The sequence below is a fragment of the Mustela erminea genome, chromosome 8 (genome assembly GCF_009829155.1).
Source record: "Mustela erminea isolate mMusErm1 chromosome 8, mMusErm1.Pri, whole genome shotgun sequence".
In the NCBI taxonomy this organism is placed as follows: Eukaryota; Metazoa; Chordata; class Mammalia; order Carnivora; family Mustelidae; genus Mustela; species Mustela erminea.
This window is the reverse complement of record NC_045621.1, coordinates 95,181,516-95,200,040: the sequence shown is the minus strand read 5'-3', so window position 1 is coordinate 95,200,040 and position 18,525 is coordinate 95,181,516. Positions and strand designations below refer to the sequence as shown.

The following is an 18,525-nucleotide window of genomic DNA, read 5'->3' as shown; positions in this document are numbered from 1 at the left end:
ATCAGAAGTAGCCAAGTCCTGTCAGTGCCTAGATTTGACTAAGTACAATTTTTACTTTAAAAAAATTTGCTTCCTTTTCAGTTTATATAAAAAATAGTGTGGGTTTGTGGTTGATAAACATTTTTCATCAATTCTGAACTGAACTGGAAGAATAATTTTTTAAAGCCTTTAATACATAATTCTGTTCTAGGTTGATTATATTAATGCTTTCAGTTTGTTTTTTAAATGGGTTGTTTGGGAGGAGGGGACCAAACTAGCACTGTGTGTTCCTAACTTTCTTGTGACACTGTTAAGTTTTATGTAAAGCTTTGGACTGGCAAATACCAATTTATTTTCTTAGGTATATGTTGTTGGGATTTAACCTCTATCCCTAGGAATTTTGAGCAACAAAAAGAAAGTACTAAATATACTTCAGTTAGAAAAGGCTAGCTGTAACATGTTATATGCCCAGTTTGGGGCATGTAGTAGAAGGAGAAAGGTAGCATTTTTCTAGTACTTAGCAACATTGGGCCTCGAAGCTGTTCACCAAAAGGTAAGTTTTCTCTGTAGCTTTGCTGAAAAGAAGACAGAGGTTTACATAGATTAAGTGTTAGATTCTCTTTGATTTACTTGAGAATTCTGTTTCTTAACCCATACCAAATGGTAGAATTCCTCATTCTGTAATGTGATGTTGAAATTACTTTGTCAGTTTTACAGTCTATTGCTTTTTCTTTACTTTTTTGCCAAGACATTACAAAAGAAACAAAAATACTGCCAAAAAAATTAAAATGTTATACTTGTTTATGCTGATTATTGTTAATACACTGTCTTCCCCTCTTATAAAGAAGTAAATATACTTCAAAATTTAGAAATCTTTATATATTAGTATTAAGAAATGCTCTGGGGAGTCAGAATGTGGAGAATGTTCATAATCTGTGTGGGTTTTTTAGTATTAGGATTTTATAACTATAGTGATAAATTTTAATTAAATAAGGTTTTGTATTGTAGACTTAAGAAAACCTTTATGTTTTTGCTCTAATCTTACTGGTAAATATTTTTCTTTGTTTTACATATTTGAATTACTGTGGTTCTTCGTTTTCACACCTGCTCTACAACAGTCTACACCTTACCACCTTCTGTCTTCAGTACAAACCAACAGTGATAGCATGTGTATGTATTCATTTGGCTTGCAAATGGTCCAATTGGGAGATTCCTGTGTCAACTGATGGAAAACATTGGTGGGAATATGTGGATCCTACAGTTACTCTAGAATTACTAGATGGTAAGTAGAGAAAAATAAATATTTTTTTAATGTGGAAAACATTTTTATATTATGGAAAAAGTCTGCCTGCTTTTGTCTAGATTTGAAAAAAAAGCAAATCCCTGTAGACTCATACTTAAGTGAATAGTTACTAGTTCTGGCTGCTCCACCATTTTCTCCTCCCTCTGTAGTTTTTTCTTGATATTAATCCCAGATATCTCTTCAACTATTAATATTTTAGTTTGTGTTTCAAGAGATAAGATACTCCTTAGAAACATAACTATAAATTCATTTTAACAATTTGGTAATAGAATTTTTAAAAGCATAATTACACGGGCAAATGAACAGGATGAAAATAAGGATTCATTAGCCTAAAGGAAAAGCTAAAAACAAAAACAAAAACAAAAAAACTTGAACGTGTTTTAACCACCAGTGAATATCTAAAGCCCTTTTAGGACTTTTCAAAAATATGTTTATGTATATATGATTTGTAACGCTATAGGTTGATAGTTGGTTATAACTTACTGTAGAACTTGTGAAGCAGTGAGCTAAAGATATTTGAGGGTAACATTCCATGTTCTGTAGTTCCACTGACGTGTGTCATTATTGCCTTTCGTTATTAAATATGAATTGACAAAATTAGGGTACAAATACTATAAATTGTGAACCTGGAACTAGATCTCTCTTAATAAGAAACTTCTCTGGTAACAGATAAGAGAAGCTGACCATAGGTAGGAGAGATTCTTGGGGATTAAGACATTTTAACCAGGGGCGCCTGGGTGGCTCAGTGGGTTAAAGCCTCTGCCTTCAGCTCAGGTCATGATCCCAGGGTCCTGGGATTGAGCCCCATATCGGGCTCTCTGCTCAGCGGGAGGCCTGCTTCCTCCTCTCTCTCTGCCTGCCTCTCTGCCTAGTTGTGGTCTGTCAAATAAATAAATAAAATCTTTAAAAAAAAAAAAAAGACATTTTAATCAAATACTGTAGATTTCAGAAAGGAAGTAGATTACACTTCTTACTGAAGATATAAACTGTATGTTAGATTTTCAGCCTGTTCTTCTGTGGGCTTTCCCTAACTTTTGTTGCAAAATTGAAGCTAATGGGAAAATAGGATTTGTATCTGTTGATACTGAGGACATCTGTTACATAGAGACCTCTTTGGGTTTCACATGTGATCTTCCAGTAAAATCTCAGCATGTTTCTGTAACCTAGATGTTTGTTTTCTGTGAAGGGCCAAAAGTAACTCTTTTTAGGGTTTAGGTCCCTTCTGTCTATGCCAGCTATGCAACCCTGCCCCTGTTGCTGGGAAGCCACAATAGGCAATCTATAAATGAATAGTTGTGGCTGTGTCGCAACAAAACGTTGTTTCCAAACACAGGGTACAGGTCTATGTGCAATATTGCCCACCTTTCTGGTAAAATAAGCTTCCTTTTTAGATTTCTTGATTTTAGGGGTTTTTTCCCCCTCCCTGAAAATTTTCTCAAGAGTGTGTAGCTCATGCTGTATTACTGCCATTTAATTATGCTCTTTTCCTCACATTGCCAGAGGCTTTTTTGTTTTGGGGTTTTGGGGGGTTTGTTGTTGTTGTTTTTAAGTTTAACGAGAGAGGGAGGGGCGTGGGTTGCTCAGGCAGTTAAACGTCTGCCTTCAGCTCAGGTCATGATCTCAGGGTCTTGGGATGGAGCCCCACATCAGGCTCCCTGCAAAGCCTCACACTCTCCCTCTGTGTTCTCTACACCCCTGCCCCAAATAAATACTTAAAATCTTTTTAAAAAAGAGAGAGAGAAGAAAATCTTCAGTGAGTCGAAATGACATCTTCTAAAAGCCAGTGGGGGCTTTTTTTCATCTATAACTTGAAAATTAAGTTATCTGTGCCACCATCTTACTTCAGCAGGTAACAGATAAGATAAAGTAGGTATAATCGGGATAAAAATAATTTATATACATGATCCTAAAACAAAGTTCGCAAAAAGCAGGTAATCTGCCTCTTACAATTCTCGTAAGTTACAGTTAAAGTTGGTTTTTTTTTTTGACTCAGCAGGGGCCACCTACAAAATCTCTCTGTTTCCATTCTGAAAAGGCTCAGGTCTGTTACTCATTTGAAGAGCCACTGAGGAGGAATCTGGGACATTTAAGACATTGACAGTTTCAACATTTCTTATAGCATTGTTTCTTTGTGTTTTAATCACAAAAAAATTTAACAGTTTAAGATATTAAGATACATCTGAATTTTAGCCTGGTGTCTAAGAATCAGTATTCACTAAAATAATTCATTTATGGGGCACCTGGGTAACTCAGTGGGTTAAAGCCTCTGCCTTCAGTTCAGGTCATGATCCCAGGATCCTGGGATCGAGCCCCGCATCTGGCTCTCTGTTCAGCAGGGAGCCTGCTTCCCTCTGCCCTCTTGCCTACTTGTGATCTCTGTCAAATAAAATCTTAAAAATAATAATAATAATTCATTTAATGACTATTGCAAAAACAGCATTGGCTTGGACTTGGCCTACCTGTAACATTTGTTGTTGTTTTGCAGTTTGTTTTTATTCTATGATTAATAACAGACCTTCATGTGTTTCTTGCATTTTGAATTTTTTTTTTTCTGTATACTAGTTTGGAAGGGAAAAATGGCTCTGTTTTAAGCATCATCTATGGTTGTTGTGCACTTAAGTAATATATTAGCAGTGATTATTTGACAGATTCTTAGTGCCAAGTATAAAAATGTGGGGTTTTTTTCAAATTAGGAAGGATAGTAGTCCAGGCATTAGATTGTTTTCACTCAAATTGGATCAAAAAGTTCACAAGCAAGTTTAAGTTGTCACAGCTTATGAACATATAATAAGTGCTGAGTTTTTGCATATTTTTTCTTAAAGAAAAATTTTGTATTGTCTTCATTTTCATTATCAGTCTTGGCATGTTTGCCTAGAATCATTTATAGAGAAGATTACTGTGCGTACTAAAAAATAATATATGAATCTATGTCTATTAAATTGGCATGACTAATATGTGATACTGTAATTCATTTGACTGGTATGGGTATTTGTCTTGAGTGGTCAATAGCTCTATTAATAGCACTGTTTTGGAACCACACTGCCTTGGAAAAGTGAGTCATCTCACTGTAATCCCAAATTTAAGAAAAAAGTGAGGTAAAAATATATGACCAAGGTGGTTTTACTACTGTGTTAATAGTAATAATTACTAGGAGTCTGTGAGTATAGATGGAGGAATTTTTTTCATTTAACTTTGAAATAATTCTAAACTTAAACTACATAGTAATACAGTTTCTATATACTCTTTACCTGGTTTCTCTAATGTTAACATCTTATATACATGGTTATCAAAACCAAGAAATTAACATTGTTACAATACTGTTACCTAACTGCAGGTTTTATTTTATGTCCTGAGGTTTTCTATTCTAAGATCCCATGTTCCATTTGCTTGAAATGCCCCTTAAATCTCTTCTAAATTAGTCAGTTTTTCTATTAGTCATTTTCTTTTATGACCTTAACACTTTGAAAAATAATGATGAGGGGCACCTGGGTGGCTCTGTCGGTGAAGGGTCTGCCTTCAGCTCAGGTCATGATTCTCAGGGTCCTGGGATCAAGACCCACATCACACTCCCTGCTCAGCGAGGAGCCTGCTTTTCCTCCTCTCTCTGCCACTCCACCTATTTGTGCACAAGTGCACAAACGCTCCCTGTCAAATAAATAAATAAAATCTTCTGGGAAGAAAAAAAGGAAAAAGAATGGCCAGTTACATTATAGAATGTTCCTCAGTTGAGGTTTGATATTTCTCAATATTAGATTGAAATAATGCATTTTGGGTAGGAATACCACAGAAATGGAAAAAGGGTTTACCTTGCCCTGTGCATCTTCTCAAGGGTTGTTTTTTGTTTTGTTTTGTTTTCCTCAAAGGATTTACCTTATTACTGGTAATAACCATGATCACATAGTTAAGCTGATATCTGCTGGGTTTCTCCATTTTAAAGTTATGTTCTTCTCTTTGTAATTAAATATCTTGAAGAAGGTATTTTAGGATTATACATATATCTTCTTTTTCCTCCAACTTTGTCCATTAATTTTAAAGAATCTATTGATAGATCTTGCCTGCAATAATTTCTGTGATGTTTGCTTAATGAAGATTTTCTGTTTGAGGGGAATTTTTTTTTTAAATATTTTATTTATTTATTTGACAGAGAGAAATCACAAGTAGATGGAGAGGCAGGCAGAGAGAGAGAGAGGGAAGCAGGCTCTCCGCTGAGCAGAGAGCCCGATGCGGGACTCAATCCCAGGACTCTGAGATCATGACCTGAGCCGAAGGCAGCGGCTTAACCCACTGAGCCACCCAGGCGCCCTGAGGGGAATTTTTTAATGCTACTAAATTTTCCAGAGATTCTAAGCATGGGGGTGTGGGGAGAGTGGTTTTTTTTTTTTTTTAAGGGATTAATCTTTGAAAATAGCAGTTCAGATCTATGTCTACTATATTTGCTGAAGATTGAATAGAAGGGTGACAGTGAAGTAGATGAACTCTTGAGGCCCCTTTTTAATATTGCCCACTTGAGAGAAATATGAATCCTAAAGACACCTTCTAAGCTTTAAATTTAAATTTTATTTTTAGAGCTAACACATGAGTTTCTACAAATATTGGAGAAAACACCTAATAGGTTGAAGAGGATTCGAAACTGGAGGGTAAGAGAATTGGCAGGGTTTAATAGAATATCAGTTTGTCGCTTATCTAACGATTACATAGCTAACCAGTTTGAATTTTTGGTTAAATATTCTTATTTCCAGTATTCCCAAATAATTACAGTGTATCGTAAGCTGCATACCCTCATAGTTTATTCAACTGCTGTGTCCAGTGGACTTTGTTAATTAAGTACTTTATAAATTTTGTGTTTAATTTCACGGTGATTATAATGGAAATATTCTCCTTATTTTTCAAATGGGCAAACTAAAGCCTGGACAAGTTAAATTACTTTCGCAAATGCTGGGCCAGGATTTAACCTATATCTAACTCCAAAACCAGTGGTTTCCACTTTTTATAGCCTTCTGTGCCTCTAAGTGAGACATCTATTTACTGGCAACAAAAAGCCTTAAACCTCAGGTGATTTTATTTGCGTATGTTTAACATAGATTTTTATAAAGTAAGGAAATTTGTATTAAATTCCTTTGCTGTCATTGCTTCTTTTGTGTTTTATTTAAATAGGCTAATCAGGCAGCTAGGAAACCAAAAGTAGATGGACAAGTTTCAGAAACTCCACTTCTTGGTTCATCTTTGGTCCAGAATTCCATTTTAGTAGATAGTGTTACTGGTGTGCCTACAAACCCAAGTTTTCAGAAACCATCTACATCAGCATTCCCTGCACCAGTACCTCTAAATTCAGGAAATATTTCTGTTCAGGACAGCCATACATCTGATAATTTGTCAATGCTAGCAACAGGAATGCCAAGTACCTCCTACAGTTTGTCGTCACACCAAGAATGGCCTCAACATCAAGAGTCAGCACGGACAGAACAGATGTATTCACAGAAACAAGAGACATCTTTGTCTGGTACTCAATACAACATCAACTTCCAGCAAGGACCTTCCATATCAGTGCATTCAGGATTACATCACAGACCTGACAAAATTTCCGATCATTCATCCATGAAGCAAGAATATACTCATAAAGCAGGGAGCAGTAAACACCATGGGCCAATTTCTGCTACTCCTGGAGTAATTCCTCAGAAAATGTCTTTAGATAAATATAGAGAAAAACGTAAGCTAGAAACCCTTGATCTGGATGTAAGAGATCATTATATAGCTGCCCAAGTAGAACAGCAACACAAACATGTGCAGTCACAGTCAGCCAGCAGCAGTTCTGTCACTTCTCCCATTAAAATGAAAATTCCCATCACAAGTACTGAAAAACCTGAAAAATACACGGCAGATAAGAAGGAAAAGAGTGGATCGCTGAAATTACGGATTCCAATACCACCCACTGATAAGAGTGCTAGTAAAGAAGAACTGAAAATGAAAATAAAAGTTTCTTCCTCAGAAAGACACAGCTCTTCTGATGAGGGCAGTGGGAAGAGCAAGCATTCGAGCCCACATATTAGCAGAGACCATAAGGAGAAGCACAAGGACCATCCCTCAAACCGCCACCACCTCAGCAGTCACAAGCATTCCCACTCACACAGTGGCAGCAGCAGCGGTGGCAGTAAACACAGTGCTGATGGAATACCGCCCACTGTTCTGAGGAGTCCTGTCGGCCTGAGCAGTGATGGCATTTCCTCTAGTTCCAGCTCTTCGAGGAAGAGGCTGCATGTCAATGATGCATCTCACAACCATCACTCCAAAATGAGCAAAAGTTCCAAAAGTTCAGGTAGTTCATCTAGTTCTTCCTCCTCTGTTAAGCAGTATATATCCTCTCACAACTCTGTTTTTAACCATCCCTTACCCCCTCCTCCCCCTGTCACATACCAGGTGGGCTACGGACATCTCAGCACCCTCGTGAAACTGGACAAGAAGCCAGTGGAGACCAACGGTCCTGATGTCAATCACGAGTACAGTACAAACAGCCAGCATATGGACTACAAAGACACATTCGACATGCTGGACTCGCTGTTAAGTGCCCAAGGAATGAACATGTAATCATTTGTTTAGGTCAATTTTTCCTTTACTTTTTTAATTTAAAAATTGTTAGAATGGAAAATTTCCTCCTGATCTAGCAGTGGTAACACCTGCTATTGCTGCCACTGCATCAATATTTGTAAGTGCTGCTTTATTCTTCATTCTGAAAAGAAGAGATGATAGTAAACAAGTCTTTATCTCCACATATGATAGTGTTATAAATACTGTAAAAGCATGGAAGGTGCAAAACTCAGTATTTCTACAATTGCAGCTAAGAACATTAGGATGAATGGCTGGCTGCTTCTAGGAATATAAGATGCCTCAAGCATTCATTATTTATAATTTGAATACTGTAGCTATTTTTTGTTGTTGCTTGGCTTTTGAATGAGTGTAAATTGTTTTCTTTTGTGTATTTATACTTGTATGTATGATTTGCATGTTTCAATGATAAAGGGATAAAACAGTATACTGACAACTGTTTACAAGAAAGTGGAGAAAAATGTACATACATTTTTGTATGTTTAGATATTACCATAAATACTCAGGATTGGAGCTGCTTGTAAGTATAACAATATAACTTTATTTTATCTTGTCAGAGTCCATCACTAATCTAAAACAAAGGTGGCACTTTTTCATGTTAACCTTAAACTCTAGGCCTTACTGGAAGCCACTGAAGGGGGGGACACTTCACTACCAGATGGATATGCAGTGCCACAGATGGTCATTTATTTACACTGTGAGGCACTGAACTTTTGCCTTCAGAGCTTCTGACCAGGTTGGCTGCTGAAATAGCCCCTAATTTTCTGAAGGCTTGAAGAGGAAAAAATAAAGTTTACATACTCTTGATGTGAAGTGCATTTGAAATGTTTGTTGGCTTGTTGCAGTACTATAAACACAGAGCTGTTAATAATGGTTATGTAGATTACTGTGATTTGAAAACTAAATCCACAAAACTTATATAGTGAAGAATTAGTAGGTTTTTTTCTTAATAAGGAACTTTAACACTACATATTTTAACAGTAAACAGGGATTGCTTTTCCTTTAGTGTTCAGAATGACACCATATTCTTAAACATACTCCTCCCATGAAGTGTGTTTGTGTGTGATGCCATATTTCTTTTTCAGGTAAATGCAGTCTTCCTTATAGAAATGAAATTAAACCTGTTGTCTCTCAGTTCTTTTATATTCTAAAAATAAATAAAAAGAAAAGATCACTGACTGTGCATTGTACCTGTATTTATAGCTTATGGTTGTTTTCAGGAAGCTCTGTGAGAAAAAGGGGTTAGCCTCCAAGTAAACTAGTGGAGGTTTTACATTTGTTTGCACATCTCAGAATATTCCTGTTGAGGTCAAGTTTGCACAGTCATCTAACTTCTGAACAAACAATAGACTTTACTTGTTGAAAATCTGTCTTAAACACCAGTAATGTGGCTCCGGTTTATCAGCTAATCTTGAATTTATTCTGTGGTAAATCTTTGAGCTGTTGAGTGTCTTTAGATGGGGTGAATTCAACTTTCATTGAACTGAAAACTGTCTTAATTTTTTCTTCTATGTATATGAATTATTTTTGTTACAAAGCCACTGATATGTGCACAATTGTAATTTTACTCAAGTATGTTGCAGTTGTAAATATTAGAGAGTTTAATCTCGTACTCTACCTTTATTTAGCGATTACCTAATTTGCAAGTAGCTTTATAATTTTTTTTTAAGATAACTGTTCATTATTTTGTCAATGTTATTTGAACTTAGGATACTAGGAGCCTCTTTCTAGGGACTTTGCCTAGGTAGCATGTCCTAACATTTGTTCTTTGTCTTGCATAACTTTAGTAATCTTTGTCATTACATGTAACTTTGTTGCTCTGTATGGCATATTATTGTATCCATAAACATGGTAATTTTGATACAGTTATACTTTTACAGTGGTACATAATCCGAGGACTAGTATAGAATTAAGCTGAGTGCAAGATGAGGGCGGGGAAGGGTTTTGTTCTTGGTAATTTAGATGTGAAACCTCTAAGGAGCTATCATGTGAAACGACATAGAGTGGTCGTGCTACTGTATAATTGGGGATGATAATACCAGGAATTTTAATAAGATTTTGTAAAGAATATCCAAAGTAGTGAACTTATTTTCAGTATAACATAGAAAACAATGTGAATATTTAAGGTCTGTGACTATACTTAAACTTCACTAAGAATTTGAAGAATTGTTTTTGAGATGTGGGAATAAAGGTAATTTTGTTGAATCTTTATTGGTGCTAATGATGGACAGTTTAAAAGGTAGCTAGTATATATTGTTATGGGTCAGTACTTATTAGTACTTCCAAAATTGAATTTGAAATGCTATGTATTCACTTTTCACTCTGTAAATGTAATTCTTTACAATGACTTTATTTATTAAAGGGCAGCCAGTTGTAATTTGTACAGGATTGTGTGAGCTATTCAAACTCTTTAACCTCTGAACAGGATTATAGGTTCTAAAACCACCATGGGGATGAATATGAAAATCCTTTTACGTTTCATTTTCAGTAAGTGAAAAACCCCTATTACTCATACTACCATTAATTTGCTTTCCCCATCTCATTTGCATAAAATAGTTCATCGGCCTGTTCCCAATAGGCTCAACCAAAGAAAAAGACTCCAATGAATGGACATTATTTTTGAGTCTTCTTGTAAGTAGCCATAAATAAACCAAAATAGTACATCAAATTTAGGTATGAAATTCCACATGTGCAAAGTACTGTTAAGGTGATTTACATTTTTGATGAGATTTTTTTTAAATATTTGAAATATTAAAAAGCATTATCTTTAAAAATCCTTTAAAAGAGTGATTCATTTTTCAGTTGTGTTTTCCCTAGATCATAGCTTTGTTACCTTTATGCAGAAGTACATTGCATAGAAAGGCTTTACTTCTACCTCTTTACATAGTTTTCCAATATTGAGCTGTGCCCCCTAAATATATGCCTTAGCTACTTAACAATACGTTTTCAGAACCAAAAAGCAGAAAGAGTGTTTTTTTCACTGAAACATTCTTGGAGGCCTGCTGTACCAAACTGGTATGATCCGGTGTACCAAACTGGAGATAGTATCCTTTAGTGATAAAACCTTGCAAAATGTCCCAATTCCTTTTTGTTGTTGGACCTGAGGTTCATTTCTTAGGTTTGTCTTTGAAAGCAGTTACAGGTGCATCTTGATCTTTCTCTGTCTGCGCAGGTGCATTCTGGTTAGAGTTGTTGACTCCAGATTTCTACCATGATAACATCAGTGGTTTCATGTGGAATGTCATGAGAGGTGCTTGCATGACTTTGTACCAACAGATTATAATTAGGTAGACTACCTTATCTTTTTTTGGTCTGTCTTCCATGACTTCAGAGAACCAAGTTTTGAATGTTTTTGTTAGTTACCAATTGCCTTTCCTATCATGTTAAGCACATTTTTCAGTTATATTTGAGTATTTAAATTGATGGGTTTTATTCCTTAACCAGCCTTAGAAATAAACCACTGCATACTTATGTATGACTTGTGTACTGTAGAAGTATGGTGGGTGAATTAGATATGTTAGGGTATTTTGCATTCACTGTGGAGATAAGGAGGGTTTTGTTTTGTTTTAACATGATAGTAGCTAAAGGAAGACAGTTATATTCTCAAAGTATCACCATTTTCAAATTTTATCTAAACAGTAAGAAGTTGTTTCTTAGCTACTACTAGGCTTAAATTGCTGGGTGACTTAAGATCTCTGCTGAGAAAAATTTGAGAGCTCTTGTGAAGAATCTTTGATTTAGCAAGCTCTTGCTCAAGAGGCTTTCTTGGGAGCCATTAGGGTTCCCTAACTGTATTTACCCAAATGAAAGATCAGTGAATCTCCCATCAGGAAACTTGTGTTAACTGAGCTCACAGAACGATACTTGATAATCTTGTGTGCCCTTGTATTTATTTATGGTAGGCTGATTTAGATTGGGATCTCCGCATTGGAAAACAGCACATTCTGTCTTCTGCCCTCCCAAGTTATAATAGCAACTAATTTGAGAATTACAGTTACTCAAATATCTGAAATTTGATTGCTGTAAACCAGATTAGAAGTGAGCTTGTTTTATAAGGGAAGTTTGCTTTTGTAGTTGAGATGATCTTGCCAGTGGGTCTAGAATGCTCAGTGTTTTTAGTCTGATTGACAATGCGTCCATTTTTTTTATTCCACAATGACACTTTGGGCAAAGCCAGCTTTTGCTTCTGTGACTCCTCTTTTTCTCTTCCATATAATTTTACTAGTATCTATTTTTGCCTGACAGGTTCTTTAGAATAGGCTGATAAGCAAGGTACATTGAAGGTTGTATGGCTAGGAGTAATTCTGTTTTCATAAAGGTGAGTTTACCCATTCACTGTGATCCTTTAACCCCAAAGGAAATTCTGAGGGCTAATTTCCCTTATTTCCAACTTTTGGGAGGAAGCCGCACTTAAAACCTGTTTAGTAGTTGGTTTGATTTGCCTGTTGTTTAATAATGAGTATATTCTTACTTTTAAGGTGTGTTTTTCTAGCAGCTTCACTTGGTTTGACAAACTTCACCTGACTCATTTGTTGTCTGCAATGATTAGGATTTTGTTTTCTGAATATACTCAGAACCCTCAAGGACTATTGAATAGGATGTTTGCTGATAGAAAATCCAAAATCGGAACGTGTGTGTGTGGCATGAATTTGATTAGTTACTGAATTTCAGTGCAGTATCTGTTACGAGGAATTATTAATAAAATTTGTTTATTGAAAATGTAAATCCAAGATTCTAATATGTGTTGTTAATGTGAATCAGAAGTAACTTTCAGGCCCTGGGAAATACAGGAAATAAGGTCTTAATGTGTTTCTCTTTATTTGAGTAACTTCATAAATCTTCACGGAGTGTGGCTTTTGAGTTCATTCAGATTGTCTGTATTCTACTCTCAAACCCACCACTTGGTAGCTGATGTTCTTGGGTGAATTACTTGACTTTGTGCCTTATCTTACCTACAGAATGTACATATTCATAGGGTTGTGAGGTTTAAGGTTTGAACGATCAGGGAAGGCTAAGTAGAATAGATGGCATTAAGGAGATTCTTGATAGAGGTACACTCTAGCTGTTAGAGGGAATGATGAAACCCAGTCCAGGGGCATTAAACTTGGGTGTGTATTAAACTGCATGCTTACTGTTTTCCAGAATTTAAGTTGTTCATTCTAATTCATACTTTGGGATTTTCTTGGTTAAACTGTTGCATCACCTCCCCCAAAAAGCAAAGAGAAATTGCGATTATCTGAGAGGGGAATTATTCATGAAAAAATATTTAATCATAAACTTCTTTATTATTGCTGCTCTCTCTAACCCCTTGCCTTCTCCACCGATTTGCCCATACCTTCCACTTGAAAGAAAATTGAAGCCATGCAGTGGCTTAAGTAAAATAAAATTAGGATAGAAAAGTTGCTTTCTCTAAAATGCATCTTAAGCCTAAATGTAAAATAAATGTTTTGAAATCAATTACAAGAGAGTTGTCTTCATCTTCTGTTGATAACACCGATAAGGGCATGTTGTGTTAGCAAATAATAAAGTTTTATTTAGGAACATTACAAAGTCTGTCAGTTCCACTTAACCAAAGTTAGTAATTCTGTTTTGTAATCCATCCTACTCCCTTGTTTCTTCCCTCTTTTTTTGCCCTGCTGTTCTCAATATAATGAAAACAATTGTACATTTTTGTTTTAGCTCTGCTGCATGAACTGCCTTGTTCCCTCTCCCCAGTAGTACCTCCCAAAGCAGTGGAGAGCCTCACTGATGAAAGGGTTTTTACTTTCATTGCCATGGAAGTTAAGAGCTTTTGGACCTTACAGGTGTCAGGGCATAGACCCCAGATCAGTTTTTGGTTCTGGTTTTGTTTTAGTCTTTCAAGTCATAATCCTTTAAGAGCAATTACTCTACGGATGAATTCAGCCATAGTTTTGCACAGGTGTGAGAAGTGTTTGCAGTAGGACAAAGTATTTGATATTTTCTTCAGAATTGTTTGCTAGTGGAAAGAGTTTTTTCCACTTTCTCTTGTTAATTGTACTGATCACCAGTGAAGGTAGGAACTGCCTACATTGAGTACTTCAGTGTTGACAATTTCCTGAAAAGCTCTTTTAAATGCAAGTTTCTACATAGTGGCTTCAAGCTGAATTAACACTGGCAAGTGCAACACGTAGGAGAAATAAAGATGAACTGGTAGGTGATGGGGGGTTTTGACTGCTCATTGAGCAGATTTAGAGGTTTTTATCTTGGAGCTCTTCTTTCCAGTATAGAATGGACTGCTGTAGCAGTCCTGCTGGAGGAGGTGGATAATGGAATCTTGTACACCCTAGTCCCATACTCGAGCTTGCTCTTTTCCACTCTGGCAGCTCTCTTCACCCAGCCACTGGGAAATGTCTGCCATACAAAGTCTAAAGTGGGTTCAAGTTAGGGAAGTGCTGTGGCATTGGAACTACTGTGGGGAGTTAGATTTCCTTTGGTGGAGCATACAGGCAGATTTAGTACATAATGAAGTGTACCTTTGAATATAATTAAAAACAGGCATTGCATGTGGTAAAAAGGGAGCTGTTGTTAAGTGAAAAAGGAAAAACTTTTCACACCATTCAAAGTCACTAACCGGACTGGTGGAATTTAATTTAATAAGCGTCCCAGTGGGGTTTTGTTTGGGTAAAACCTAACAATGTAATTTTACTTATAAAGCACACATCTGAGAGGCAGCAGGCTGTAAAGTCACACAAATTACTGAGTGACGGTCCCAACTTCCACCTACCAGTCAGATGGCCTTGAGAAAGTCACTTAGCTCTCAACCCTATCACTCATTAATACAGTGAGAGTAATACTACCAACCTAAACAAGAGAATTAAATGAGGTGCTTTTTTATATTACAAGCTCAGTAAATGCTAGTACTTCCAGCCACCACTTATCTGCATTCCCCATCCCCTCTCAGAAGCTCCTCCTCCCAAAGGAAGATAAAAAGGGAGCAGCAGCTGGGCAATGATAAGAGCAGAATGCCTGTCTTAAACACAATGAATAACAAAACAACTGACCTCTGTTTTGTCAAGGGTCACCTACTTAAAACACAAAATTTTTGAAGGTTCTGTTTAATGTTCCCAAGTAGTGTTCAGTATTCTATAGACAGAAGAGAGTTAGAGTTGTTAACACCAACCGCATGTGTCCATTGCTGCGATACCCATGTGTAGAGTATGCTGTTTTCCCTAGTCTTTCCCTTAGGTAGTTTCTCTGCTCCTAAATCAGATAAAACTACCAGGATTTTAGGGTCGCCTGGGTGGCTCCGTTGTTAAGCATCTTCTTTCAGTTGAGGTAATGATCCCAGGGTCTCGAGCCCCACCTTGGGCTCCCTGCTCCTCCAGAGGCTTGCTTCCTCTCTCACTCCCCCTGCGTGTGTTCCCTCTCGCTGTATCTCTCTATCAAATAAAATCTTAAAAAAAAAAAAAAGAAAGAAAGAAAGAAAAACTACCCAGATTTTAAAGAATGCTTAAGAGCCCAACTAAAATTTTTTTAAAAGCACTTTAACAAAACGATATTTTATTTTGTCAGGTTATGCTGATACACAAGCAAGTGAGGGATGTATCTCTCAGATTACCATCAAATATGAGAAAAAGAACTGTACACATTGGAGACAGGGAAGGTGTATCCACAAAGATGTATCTAAACATGTTAGCTGAAGTAAAATCTTTTATCTCAGTTTGACTAGATTTCAGTTATTTCTCAAAAACTTAGGAAGAACCAGCTTGATTTTGACAAAGTCTGACAACCGGTGTTGGAATACACCTGAAGTTAATTTGTAATTGTGCCACTTTTGAAATGATAGTGGCCAAGAGAAAGATTCCGTAGAACTAGCTCAAAACAATAGATGTCAGTGAAATTTAGATGAGCGGAGTCAGGGCAGTAGAAGCCTTATCAACAATGCTTCTACCAACATAAAACAAGGCCTTGTAATAATTCTGACCATTTGTCCACTTTTTCTGGTGAGGTTTTTTCAATGTTCTAGAAATGGAAATGATGATTGATTTCAGGGGTACCTCAGTGACTCAGTAAATTAGGCGGCTGGCTTGATTTTGGTTCAGGTCGTGATCTCAGAATCCTGGTATTGGGCTTCAGTTCCACTCCCCTTGATCAGATCTAGCTATTGTCATACTAGCAGGCTTAGGTTTATGTAGTTCTAGATGTGCCGTGACCTAATTCACGCTACAAATAAGTGAAATCTTTAAGTCATACTGTAAATTACAGGGAAAGCAGCCTGAGGCCTATGGAGTCACCTTGAACAATACAGGTTCTTTTAGGTAGAAACTTTGGAGTTAGGGGACCCTCTGATAATGAAATGCCAAGGCCCTTAACTCTTCCTGTTAGCTTTGAGGCCCCTATAGTCTGCCAGATTAAAATTGCTGCCAAAGTAAACAACCTAGCGTCTCTTTTCATTTCTCACCTTCCTGTAGTTTCCTTTCCAAGAAATATAAGTTTTACCCACCAAATCAAAACAAACACTTTTCTTTTTGTTTTTACAATTTATTTTAAGTTAAGGACATTAAAGTTGACAAGCCAGAAATAGAAGGTAAAATCCTATATAGCAATAGAGGTGGTTATTCCTGGACAGTCAAGCTGTAAACACTGGAATAGGTTTTTTGTTGTTACCGATGAAAATTTTCCCATATACATGTGTAACCATGCCTGAAGCGTGAAGAGACTAATATGTAACAAACTTTTTAGTTAGCAACACTGCAGGATCTGGTTAAATTGGGTTGATGGGACTTAACAGTAAGAAAACAAAGGTCCCTTAACCATCATTCCCACAATGAAGCAATCACAGAGTGCCTATAAAGGAACTGGAGGGAGAAGTTGATGTACATTCAGTGATTTCTCATCAAGAAGGAGTGCTTCAGGAGCTGGGCAGCAGAAGGTCGCTCATGCTGGTCCCTAGGAAGGGAAAAACAATTTAGAAACAGCACCCCATAAGTGCCTCCCAACTGGATGTACTTGACTCAAAATGCCAATTTTATTTTTTTTTAAAGATTTTATTTATTTATTTGACAGAAATCACAATAGGCAGAGAGGCAAGCAGAGAGAGAGGGAGGGAAGCAGGCTCCCTGCTGAGCAGAGAGCCTGATGTGGGACTCGATCCTAGGACCTTGGGATCATTACCTGAGCAGAAAGCAGAGGCTTTAACCTACTGAGCCACCCAGGTGCCCCAAAATGCCAACTTTAAAAATGGAAGTAGAAGGGTACCTGGGTAGTTTAGTTGGTTAAATAACTAACTTGATTTTGGCTCAGGTCATGATCTCTGGATCCTGGGACTGAGCCCTGGGTCAGACTCTGTGCTTAGTGGGGAGTTTGCCTAAGGATTCTCTCTCTCCCTCTCCCTCTGCCTCTCCTCACCCACACCACTTGTGTGCACAATGCTTCTCTAAAATGTTTTTAAAATTTTTTTAAAATAAAAATGGATGTACAATCTTGGCCAAACAGATTTGCTTCCATACAAGATTTTAGCTGTGTGAGCTTAGGTCAGGGACACAAATTCATCATTAAAACAGGGATAACAGTTACACCTAACTCACTGGGAGAATTAAATAATGTATAAACAGGTTTTAAACAGTGTCTGGCACATAGTGATAGTCTAAAAAGTAGTCGCTATTATGATTAAAAACTGGGCGTTGCTTTCTAGTTGTACTTCTTTGTTCCGTTTGAGGTGTAATTTATACACAGGAAAAGCCACACTTTCAGATGTACAGTTTAAAGCACTTTTAACTAGCATTAAATTTACTTCTAAAATTTAGAGGCATTGGAATCCAGAATTGAAAAGCCTGTAAGAGGGTGCCTGGCTCAGTTGGTTAAGCATCCAACTCTTAATTTTGGCTCAGGTTATGTTCTCAGGGTCATGAGATGGAGCCCTGTGTTGGGCTCTGCGCTGAATGGGAAGTCTGGTTGAGATTCTCTCTCTCTTTCCGCCCCTCCCCCTCCCCCCCCCAAATAAATAAAATCTAAAATCTTTTTTTTTAAGCCTTTAAGAAGTAAACATTTAGGGATGCCTCAATAGTTCAGTCGGTTAAGCATCCGCCTTCACTCAGGTCATGTTCTTGGGTCCTGGGACCAAGCCCCGAGCTGGGCTCCCTGCCCGCATTTCCCTTGTCCTCTGCCCCTCCCCCTGCTTGTGCTCGTGCTCGCTCTCTCTTTCTCTCTCTCTCTTTCTCAAATAAGTAAATAAAAACTTATAAAACAAACAAGGAGACATTTAAATGTGTTTTGGTGATGAATTGAAATAATCCCATTTGGGGCACTCAGGTGAGCATAAAACAACGGGAGACATATATTTAGTACTATTTTGGTTTAGGTTATTTTTCCTCAAATTAAACTTTTCCCAATAAATTAGTCAATGAAACAGTGAACCAGTTGATAGTTACCTGCAATGACCTATTCCAGAGACATTATTTTGGCTAAAGTGGCCATCTTTTGATAATGTGGGTACCAGGGAGCAGGGCAGGTGTTGGGGGACAGTTGCAGGGGATAGCTACCAAGAATAGCCCAGGTGGAAATGATCATAAAAATAAAGGGACCATAAATTATTTTGAAACAAAACCTCCCCTTCTGGAGGCCCTTTCTCCTGTCTTCAAAATACACAGAAATCTCTCCTCTCCAAAAATCCTTTTCTTAAT

General features: G+C 37.1%; 2 protein-coding genes across 10 annotated transcripts in view; one reads left to right on the top strand and one right to left on the bottom strand.

Annotated features, from left to right (window-relative positions):
- The window catches only part of CCNT2 (cyclin T2), a 37,681-nt gene extending 27,416 nt beyond the window's left edge, over positions 1 to 10,265 (top strand). For 4 of the 7 annotated variants that reach the window (XM_032354080.1, XM_032354081.1, XM_032354086.1 and 1 more), the window contains 3 exons: positions 1,098 to 1,261; positions 5,849 to 5,919; positions 6,437 to 10,265. In XM_032354080.1, the coding sequence (XP_032209971.1) occupies positions 1,098 to 1,261; positions 5,849 to 5,919; positions 6,437 to 7,864 (1,663 nt within the window). In that variant the 3' untranslated portion in view covers positions 7,865 to 10,265. Of the gene's footprint in view, positions 1 to 1,097; positions 1,262 to 5,848; positions 5,920 to 6,436 lie in introns of those variants that run through there. The other 3 variants (XM_032354083.1, XM_032354084.1, XR_004288350.1) reach the window with 2 other exon arrangements.
- A 5,436-nt stretch (positions 10,266 to 15,701) lies between these two features.
- Positions 15,702 to 18,525, bottom strand: part of MAP3K19 (mitogen-activated protein kinase kinase kinase 19) — a 66,009-nt gene continuing 63,185 nt past the window's right edge. For all 3 annotated transcript variants that reach the window (XM_032354067.1, XM_032354069.1, XM_032354068.1), the window contains one exon: positions 15,702 to 16,792. In XM_032354067.1, the coding sequence (XP_032209958.1) occupies positions 16,726 to 16,792 (67 nt within the window). In that variant the 3' untranslated portion in view covers positions 15,702 to 16,725. The remainder of the gene's footprint in view (positions 16,793 to 18,525) is intronic.